Source organism: Anticarsia gemmatalis, chromosome 20 (assembly GCF_050436995.1).
Source record: "Anticarsia gemmatalis isolate Benzon Research Colony breed Stoneville strain chromosome 20, ilAntGemm2 primary, whole genome shotgun sequence".
Classification (NCBI taxonomy): domain Eukaryota; kingdom Metazoa; phylum Arthropoda; class Insecta; order Lepidoptera; family Erebidae; genus Anticarsia; species Anticarsia gemmatalis.
In genome coordinates, this window is record NC_134764.1 from 3,318,199 (window position 1) to 3,328,951 (window position 10,753).

The following is a 10,753-nucleotide window of genomic DNA, read 5'->3' on the forward strand; positions in this document are numbered from 1 at the left end:
CTAATTCAGTGTTTAAAGTTTTAATAATGTTAATACTAAATAATCACAAGGCTTAAAATTAAACTCAAATGTAGTCGAATTATTATTTAAAAAAAAAAAAATATTTACTTCGGTAGAGCAACGCGTAGTATTATTGGAGATGGAGACCCTGCAATCATTGGCCCTTTGCCAAAAATATACCTTATCACAAGGATGTAAACTGAAAAAATATATCTAATCGCAAGTGTGTAGACCTTATTCTAAGTCCAAAACGTTCTTAAGGAAGTAAGGAAACGATCGTCTCGCGAAATATTACTATAAGTGCTTAATATAACTAAAATAAATATAATTAGCGAAACTGCAACGTTGTAGCTGCAATATGAAATAATAATGGCAAATTGTGTTACCATATCTAAAACACCACAGGCTATTAAAGAAACGCGAAGTCTTCGGATACGAGGGCCGATTCAGCCAAAATGGAGAGATCAGAGGTGAACGAAGCAGTCGTTATTTCTGGGATGTCAGGAACATTCCCAGAATCACGCAACGTTAAAGAGCTCTCAGAAATTCTTTATAACAAGGTAATGGAGATCACTGTTTTTCATTTCTAAGTTGAATGTAGAAGTTGTATTTGTATTTCAAAAGTTGTAATGGCATAAACTCTTATGGATAGAGATTGAATTGTACCCAAATGACTTAATTCTATCAACAAGCTTATTCACAAATACCATTGCTTACACATTCAAATAATTGTTAATACAAACAATACTTCTAAATAAATACAAACGAAAAAGAACGGTAGGAGTCTAGCAATGTGCTTTTAATTCAGTTATTACTTTTCTTTAATAGGTCAATCCAATTACGACAAATAATCCCCGTTGGAACTATAATCACCCACAATTGTCTCCGTTTATTGGCAAGGCTCCCGAACTAGATCGGTTTGATGCACAATTTTTTCACGTTAACGCCGTTCTTGCCCATGGCACTGATGCAATAGCGCGAAAACTGATGGAAAATACTTATCAAGCTCTTTTTGATGCAGGTCAGACAGATTTTCAAATATAATTCAATAATAACGTTGGTTCTATTAAATACCTGTGTAAATTTGCCTTCAGGTCTTAACCCACAACATTTAAGCGACAAAAAAGTGGGTGTTTTTATGGCATCAGTATTCTCCGCATCGGAATGTACATGTTTCTACGAATGTATGGCTGCGAAATCACACTATCGTATTATAGGGTAAGATCAGAATGAAATATCATTGCAAGTACCACTTAAACCCATAACAGATTAAAATAACGTTGTTGGCATATTATTACAGTTGCAGTAAGACAATGTTTGCTAACCGAATCTCATACTGGTTGAATGTGAGAGGACCCTCAATTTCTATCAACGAGGCTTGCTGTGGCTCAATTAGGGCATTGGAGCAGGCATACTTTGCCATTAAACGCGGAGAATGTGAAGCAGCTATCGTTGGAGCTGGCCATTTATGCCTAATGCCGCAATCTTCTATACATTACCAGAGGTTAGGATATTTGTATATTAATAAAATTATTATACCTAAATGATATGTACATAAAATTACCTTTGAACATACTTATATCTACATAAAACGTTATCATTGCTATTTTGAATAACGTTTAATGCTTAACAAATAGTTTAGGCATAGTGTACAATGTATTTAGAAAATAGTTTTAAAGTACCTAACCTTTTTAGCTAATCGCATGCATAATATGGTATGCGACATACAAACTATTTTAAGTCAAATAAGTTAAGGTTTTTACGTTGCTCTGCTTGACTCATTGCTTATTTAATTTTTAAACTCTTAGTCCTAACACAAAATTCATTACAGAATTATAAACATATCAAAAGATGGTAAAACGAGATCTTTTGATCAAAACGCTGAAGGATGTTGTATGTCAGATGCGGTCAACGTATTGTTTCTACAAAAAGCAAAAGACGCCTTGAGGTACGAAATAGCAAAACGCGTGCTGGAGTTACTTGTTCAAAATAAACATACAGACATTGTATCGATATAATACCCATAGTATAAGTTTTGCGCGAAAGTTTGATCAATATTGATGAGTCAGATGTATATTTTAAAAAAGGTTTTCATAACCAAATATGTAGATATAAAAAAATGAGTTCATAATCTCATAGTATATCAACGTTGAATGTCTATCGATACAAATAATAATTACAGAGTTTACGCGGAAATAATAAACGTCAAAAATGAATTTACTGGAATAGTAGACGAAGGAAAGGGAAATACGGAGCCGCAGTTCAATTTCACGCGGAATCCAGAAAAAGTCATAAAATTCTTGTCACAATTTTATAAAGAGGCAAAAGTTTCACCAAATGCTGTGGAATATATTGAAGCTTCCGGTTCTGGTAAGTTAAGCTCCAAAATTAAAAATATAAAACACTTAGAAAGGTTTTTAGCTCAAAAATGTAATGCAAAAATATCATATCTTTAGCCTCACCTGCAGCGGATAAAGCGGAATTACAAAGTATTGAACAACTTTTTCTTGGAAACAGAAATAGCCCGTTGTTAATCGGTAGTGTCATTTCTAATGTTGGATATACGGAAGCTGCATCTGGTATCACTGGCATCACAAAGGTATGGGCAAAAACAAACTATTATTACCACTAGTACTGTAGAACTTGCTCTACTGATAAATATTATGCAGACATTTATATGGCGATGGCAGTAGCTCGATTCTCTACCACTATCGACTACTGACAACCGGCTATCCAGAATTTTTGCACGAATCCCTGATCAGCGCCTCTAGTGAGCTCTAGTGAGTAGGAACTATTTTGGCAGTACACTGCAATGTCACTCAGTCAACTCTCGAAACTCGACAGTACCGACTGTAAAGAATTGCACTACAGGTCCTAATAAAACAAATATAAATAGGTACTTATAATCAAAAGTGTACAAAATCATGAAAATGAATGTCCTTTTAAAGGTCTTGCTAGGATATGAAAAAGGAGAGTTGGCGGCTAACCTGCACTGCGAGCATCCTCGCGAGGACATAGCAGCACTGCGTGAAGGTCGCATGCGCATCGTCACCGAGCACCAGCGCTTCGAGCGCACCTTCGTCGCCGTCAACGGCATGTCCGTCACAGGTATCAACTCACACGTGCTGCTGCATGGACGATATAAACCTAAGGTACAGAAAAATACATTACACCAGTTAGGCATGCATAAAATAACACAAGTTATAACAGAAGTTTCTATTCTATTTTAGGTATCGTTGGCGTCTAACACATTGCCTTACTTAGTGCCACTCTCTGGAAGGCAAGAATCAAGCATTAATCACATTATTGATGATCTCAATTCTCGACCAATCGATCCAGAAGAACTTGCTTTACTGCACAATATTCATTTATTAAACGTTACCGGTCATCTTGCCAGAGGATACGTTGTTCTAGGTAAAACCTTATAAATGGAAATAAAAAAACATAGTTCGCCGTTTCTATCAACATTATTATGTATTTATACTTTCTGGTTACAGGTTTAGATAAAAACAATCAGACCACTTGCCTTGCTAAAAAGTCTGAATACTTTGATGACGTTAAGCGACCGTTGTGGTTCGTGTACAGCGGTATGGGCTCGCAGTGGGCCGGTATGGGCGCACAACTCATGCGTATACCAATCTTCGCAGCTGCTATAGAACGGTACGAATACTTGATTATGGGTAAAGAATAATAGATCGTTGATACAATGTCAAGGATTGCTTGTTATTTGCAGTTGCCAGCGTGTATTAGAACCCAAAGGACTTGATCTTATTCATATAATCACATCACCAGATAAAACTATATTTGATAATATTTTACACTCGTTTGTTGGAATCGCCGCTGTGCAGATCGGACTAACAGATATACTGCAACACCTGGAGCTAAAGCCTGATGGTATTATCGGTAAGTCACAGTGCAGCAGTGGTTCGAAATAATAAGCTGAAGGACACAATGAGTAAATGTATAAATATCGCAGGTCACAGTGTGGGAGAGCTGGGATGCGCGTACGCAGACGGTTGTCTGACGGCGGAGGAGATGATACTAGCGGCGTACAGTCGCGGCCGCGTGTCACTAGAGACGCCGCTCATTCATGGTTCAATGGCTGCAGTTGGCTTGGGATATGAACAGGTAATATCCATGACCGCATTTTATGATATTAGTTTCTACACATATATTTATACAATATTTCTATTTTTAGATTTTGAAAATGCTCCCACCTGAATTAGATGTGGCATGTCATAATGGGACTGATTCGTGTACAGTTTCTGGACCAGCGGATAAAATGCATGAATTTGTGTCGCAACTGAGTGCTCGTGGAATATTTGCTAAAGAGGTGCCATGTTCAAATATTGCGTATCACTCAAGATATATGACAGAAGCTGGTTTGTATCCTTGTAAGAAGGCATTTGATTAGCTGCTATTCTAGAAAAGGTAAAATTAACATCTTCATGATTGCAGGACCTAAGCTTCTAGAATATTTAAAAGAAATCATACTTCCGAAACCTCGTAGTGAACGTTGGTTGTCAACATCAGTGCCACAGGATCAATGGCACGAAACATCTGCGAAAATTAACTCCGCTGAATATCACACTAACAATCTCTTGGTAAGTTTTTTCTTCCATCGTTCGGCCAACGGTTTTGTAAACTGACAAGACAAGTGTTAATGTTTGTGCAGAGTCCAGTATTGTTCGAGGAGACGTCGCGACTGATCCCCAGTAACGCAGTGCTGGTGGAGGTGGCGCCGCACGGACTGCTGCAGGCGATCCTCAAACGCTCCTTGTCTGCAGACTGCCGACATGTGCCGCTCACTAGACGTGGACATGCAGACAGTGTGCTGTACCTTTTGCAAGCTCTTGGAAAGTTCGTAAATCTTCATACAACTTGTTAACAAATATTAACAATTTATACTATTACACTAATCACATTTTACTATACGCACATTTTTCAGCCTGTACAATATTGGTTACAATCCAAAAACACAGGTTCTGTACCCAAGAATACAATTTCCTGTCTCAACTGGCACTCCTATGCTGGCGCACTTAGTTAAATGGTTTCATGACGACAAATGGTGAGATTACGGTTTTTCAACATAATATTATAAAAATATACAATATTAATATTGACAAGAATAAAACTGCTACTTATGATTCAGGGTTGTACCGAGATTTTCAAATGAAGATAAGGTAACTTCGCCGTCTTGTAGATTTGTTATTTCGTATCACGATCCGGAATATAGTTACTTGCGAGGACACGTAGTGAGAGGTAAGCTAAATAAAACTTTCCCAAAAAACAATAAACTATTGCTATAAGAACTAAACAAAATTGCTATTTCAGGAGCCATTACGTTCCCATTTGCGGCCTCACTGATAGCAGTGTGGGATACGCTTGCTATGTTTTATGGTGTGGAGAAACGGAAAATGTCCGTTGTGTTCCGTGACGTGTATCTCGATGCTCAGCCGTTACTCCACGATAATAGTCCATTGAGACTATCAGTAGCAATAAATAGAGGCACAGGCTATTTCGAGGTATATAATTTTCGTATGATAATTTGTTGAAAATGTATGGTAACTTCGAACTGAAGAATACCGCATACTAGTATGTTATGTAATTGTTCTTATCCAGATTTTAGATGACAAATATAAAGTTATATCCGGTTACATTACCGAGTTAACTGACGAATTGGAAACACATCCCGAAATAGATACTAATGTCGAAAACAGAGATCTAAGTGCACAAGATATCTATCAATTACTTTATGAAAGAGATTACATGTACAGGTAAGATGTAAAGAAAAAAATATGAAATCTACTGTTTTTACTTCCATATGAACATTATAAAGTACAACAAACTATTACAGCGATGAGTTTCGTAGTATCGAGAGTGCGAATGCTTCTCTGAATGAGGCGTCAGTGTCATGGCGTGACAACTGGGTGACGCTCATCGACGGCATGCTGCAACTGAACGTGCTGAGACAACAACATGACGCCGTCTCATTGCCCACTTACATCAGGAAAATTTTAATCGATATTGAAAAGCATACAAATTATCAAAAGAACAACATAAACGGCAACACAGCTCTGAAGACCAGTGTGCTCGAATTATTGGATGTGACGATGTATGTTATTGCAATTCGAAAATGTGTACATAATTATTAATTTTAATTATAATGTACTTATTATACCTTTCGGTTTTTCAGCTGTGGAGGAATTTCCATCCACAATATAAAATTCAGAAACTTACCTGCGTGGTACCCAAGTGAATTTACAGTGGAGCTCCTGCCCCTGCCCTATTATAATAGCTATACAACTACAGAAGAAAACTTACGCCTGAAATGTTCAAATATCACGGCATCAAGTCCGTTCCGTCGGATTGATGACATGCAGACCTCGTTACATCGGACAACCGTTGAATTAGATACAACTGGTGTATCCGTATTTGTAAGTTTTCAGCTTAAATAGTATGCCATAGAATATTTGTCAATATAACTTTAACGTGTCTTATGTTCACAGATCCAGTACGCAGGACTCAATAAAGATATGATAAAATCTTATGATTCAAAAGGACCAAATAATTGCGACAAAGTTAAATATACGATGGACTTCAGTGGAACTACAGAAATGTAAGAAGATCCTAAAATTTTAAATATCTTCCCGATCTATGACTAACTACATAACTTATTTTTCAGCGGTGATCGTGTGATGGGTATAGTGAGGTCTGGCGCGGCGAGTACTCAGCTACAAGCTCAGTCGGAGCTGCTGTGGCCGGTGCCGGCTCACTGGAGCCTCGAGGATGCCGCCACTGTACCGCTCGCATACTTGCAAGCATTTTATTGCCTTGTAAGTAGATTGTATTTTTTCGGATTATTATAATTTGTAGACTAGGTAACATTACTCAATACTTGTATTAATTACAAGGTAATCAAAGGACAATTGCACTCTGGAATGACAGTATTAATCCAGGAAGGAGTTGAACCCATAGGTCAAGCTGCCATATCTATAGCACTGGCTTGCCAATGTCGGGTTTTCACTACAGTCAACAACAATTCTATGAAACGATATCTACAGGAAATATATCTTCAACTAAAAGGTATTTGTTTAAGCTGCTTTTATTTTGCTTACTTTATTATTCCGCGACTATTATTATTATAATATTAATGTTTTTGTTAGTTTTGAACAGATACAAAACAAAACCACCGATTATTTTGATTAGTTTATTTTATTTCCAGACGAACATATTATAAATTCTCATGAAACACTTTCCATGGACGCTGTGCTCGCTGCTACGAAGGGAAAAGGGTGTGATTTAATACTAAGTTATGAAAAAGGAGCATTTAAAAATGTGAGAAGAAATCAAAATTGAAACATACCTAGTTTCGTTAGCAAGATGAATACAAAATAAAATTATATATTAATTATTTTCAGTTGATGCTAAGGAGTCTTGGAATTTATGGCCTCCTACTGGATATAGTTCAAATCCAAGACGGCGAAATCTACGATTTTGGAATGATATATTTGAGCAAAGCGCGATCATATGCTGCGATTGATCTGTCATCCATATTTTCACAACTTAATAAAACTTTTAAACAAGTAAGGCTGTATTTCCCATGATTAATTGCTATAGAGTTTAACACATTCGGGTGTTTTTGACAATGTTTTTAAAATATCTCTGCATCTCGCGATATAATATAGACAATTTGGTATTATTTACAAACAGCAGCTACATCGATTGGTGAGTGATGGCATTGCGTCTGGTTTCGTTCGTCCATTGGTACGAGTAACTTACGCAGAATCCGATGTATCACGTGCTTTACGACTTATGAACTCAAGGCGACACTACGGATGTATACTACTAAACAAACAAAACTACGAAAATACTAATGCTTTTCCAAGGTGGGTATTATTTTGGTAAAAACCTACTAATATCGTAATACAATTCAATGATATTATATCTCTTTTTTTTTAGAATTATTGACGCTGTTAACGCTTGTCACGTGATAATTTGCGACGAACAAACCTTAGGCCTTCAAGTAATTAGGAAATTGGTCAACTACGGAATACGAAACCTATGTATTGTTTGTGAAAATATAACACCCTACCATCTGTTTAAAATGAGGTAATCTAATAAAAGTCAGATTTACCACGCTCCTTGGCATATATGGGATGGAAATGCGAATGTAACTATAATAATATTATTGGATAATTTGCAGATATTGGCAGAAATTTGGCGTTATATTGAAGTATTTTAATACAAGCCTAAATTATAACGACGATATCGTATCTTTATTCAACACAGCTAGGGATATGGGACCAATTGAAGGTGTACACATTATTTTAAACAATGCCACTGACACTGTAGCAGCGTCAAGAATTATTCATAATTTTGATTCAGCATCAAGACACATGTGTCCAGAACTCAAGTAAGGCCCTTAGAATAACAACTAAGTCCTCAACACTTAATGTATTCTTTTTTACTCGTAATGTCTAATGAAAATATTACAGATACTTTACAATACTGACAACTGATTCTTATGTAGGGAAATGTCCTTACATTTCTCCATCTAAAGAAAACTTCGAGGTAAGTTTATTCTATGATTGTTTGTAATTTTATTCTTGAAATATTGGATATTTATTGCGTTAGATTTAATTTTAGACACGGGCGTGTTGGCGTTACTTGAGTGACGCTTTGGATCAATCTCTACTATTAAGACATTCTGCAATGCAAGTTAATCTGAAGGAAGTACAAACATCTTCACTGGTGGAACAACTGAAAAATCTGATTGGTAACTTAACTAACTTACTATTACTCATTTATCTATTGTTTATTTACCGCCACGGTTAGCTATACTCGACAAATCAGAACGTGCTCACGACGCTATATTTTTGTCGACATTTGCCGATGAAAGCGTCGTGAGCCCTTTCTGATTTGTATAGCTGACCGTGGCGGTCTAAGGGTGCTCGGGTAGGTCAACTATTTAACACTACTATTATTCTTTTAGGTATCGATCTGAGCAAGGAAAACGAAAATAATACTTTGCAAGGACTCGGATTGTGTAATGATAGACTAAATACAGTACAAAAATTACTCAAAGATACATACAACAAATCACTAAATGAGAAAGAAGTGCGTGAATTAACGATCAAAGAGTAAGTTGTCAATGTCGTTATATTATAAGCCGAAAAATAAAACAGGGGAAAATTATCAAGGGGTTTCGAAAAGAAGAAACCAATTTTTAGGTTTAAATAATGCAAATAAGTCACGATAATAGCAATGATAATGTGAAAACTGTGCTGAAAGATCTGTTTGATAGACAGTCGTAGACGTGAAACTCACTGATTATTTACCCATTTTTTTAATATATGTCATATGTTTTCAGGGTGGTCGAGCTAAGTAATACAATCACAGATAGTTTTGACAATTTGGAGGGGTTATATAATTTCATTTCGTACAGTACCGCCGAATATTCGACAACTGCAGATATTGTACCGTTACCAACATTAATCAGACATGTCAAGGTAGGTCTGAGACAGCTTCAAGGTTCGTTTTTGTTTCTCGAAAACGAAGTAACATTTTACTATTACTATGACTTCTAGGAAATGGAAGAAATCGACCCAAACCAGGTTTATTTGTATATTATTCCTGGTTTAGAGGGCCACCACGAGCGGTTCCGTGTGATGTGTGAACGTCTCAAGCTGCCGGCGCTGGTGCTGCAGCCAGGACTTGATCATCCACACGAGACTGTGCAGGACACCGCGCAAAGATACGCTGAGGCATGACACAGACCCTAATCGAATTTAGTCGTGCTTGTTTTACCTAAAATTAACTATACCTCTGTTTGTTATTTAACAGACCCTTCTGAAGACACTCAATTGCCAAGACAATTTCTACTTGTTAGGATATGAAAGTGGTGTATCCATCGCTTTAAAAGTTGCAGTTATTCTGGAAGACCAGGGTGAGGAGGAAGAACCACGTTAAGCAATTATAAATAATTGACCTACAAAAACTGTACTCATTTGATTCCTTATTATGTTTAGGTTTGACGGGAACAGTGTTCTGTCTTGGATGTACACCAGATGAGCTAGAAGTAGAATTCGAGAAGCATTTGCACAACATAAGAACAGAGGAACAACTTCAAGATGCCGTGATACGTCATATAGTTACTCTAACTACCGGCCGTATCTCTGCGGAACTAACTGAAGCACTACAAGACACAACTACGTGGACTCAGAAAGTAGACACGTGCGTGCGGTACTTACAGAGGTCCGTATCGTATTCTATGCAATTCATCCGTGCGTTGGTTGAGGCTACGCTATCACGTATTGTGCAAGCGCGGCGCTACCGCCCCGCAGAGCTGTCTCTACGCTCCCAGCTGGTTCTTCTCCGCGCCGCTAACACGCACGTTTCGTCGCTTCAGCAGCTAAAGCGACTCTCGCGCCAACCACTCGCTATTCACCAGTTGCGTGCGCCGCTTGCACAGTCCGCATATGACATGCGAGTGCCACCCATAATAAACAAATATCTCAGTAATGAACTGTTATCAGCATTCGACAAACACAACTTTTGTGACACTTACCTAATTGACAATGATGTATTTATATTAGCATTGCCAGAAGAATAAGTTTAGTATACTATTTACAAATATTCATTCGTAATTTATCTTTAGCTTGTTATTTCTAAGTAGTAGTTGTAGTATTGTGAGTCTTGAATATCACTCAGGTTCCATGTAACAAAACAAGTTTGTATTTAAATAAATTTT

At 37.2% G+C, this 10,753-nt stretch overlaps 3 protein-coding genes across 3 annotated transcripts; all 3 read left to right on the forward strand.

Moving 5' to 3' along the window:
- The first annotated feature begins 455 nt into the window (after positions 1–455).
- LOC142981872 (fatty acid synthase-like) lies at positions 456–6,540 on the forward strand. The gene is made up of 18 exons (XM_076128011.1): positions 456–560; positions 829–917; positions 2,183–2,370; positions 2,457–2,599; positions 2,949–3,152; positions 3,231–3,414; positions 3,504–3,660; positions 3,734–3,903; positions 3,977–4,128; positions 4,199–4,382; positions 4,459–4,604; positions 4,676–4,860; positions 4,949–5,068; positions 5,153–5,262; positions 5,335–5,525; positions 5,623–5,777; positions 5,858–6,115; positions 6,510–6,540. The coding sequence occupies exons 1-18, from the start codon at positions 456–458 to the stop codon at positions 6,538–6,540; spliced, it is 2,772 nt and encodes a 923-aa protein (XP_075984126.1).
- A 53-nt stretch (positions 6,541–6,593) lies between these two features.
- On the forward strand, positions 6,594–9,391 carry LOC142981873 (fatty acid synthase-like). Its single transcript, XM_076128012.1, has 6 exons — positions 6,594–6,619; positions 6,686–6,836; positions 6,915–7,086; positions 8,293–8,416; positions 8,499–8,574; positions 9,374–9,391. Exons 1-6 carry the CDS (start codon positions 6,594–6,596, stop codon positions 9,389–9,391), a joined length of 567 nt encoding a protein of 188 aa, XP_075984127.1.
- Positions 9,392–9,894: 503 nt separating this feature from the next.
- LOC142981685 (uncharacterized) lies at positions 9,895–10,751 on the forward strand. Its single transcript, XM_076127755.1, has 2 exons — positions 9,895–9,949; positions 10,032–10,751. The coding sequence occupies exon 2, from the start codon at positions 10,274–10,276 to the stop codon at positions 10,613–10,615; it is 342 nt and encodes a 113-aa protein (XP_075983870.1). The 5' UTR covers positions 9,895–9,949; positions 10,032–10,273; the 3' UTR covers positions 10,616–10,751.
- The last annotated feature ends 2 nt before the right edge of the window (positions 10,752–10,753 follow it).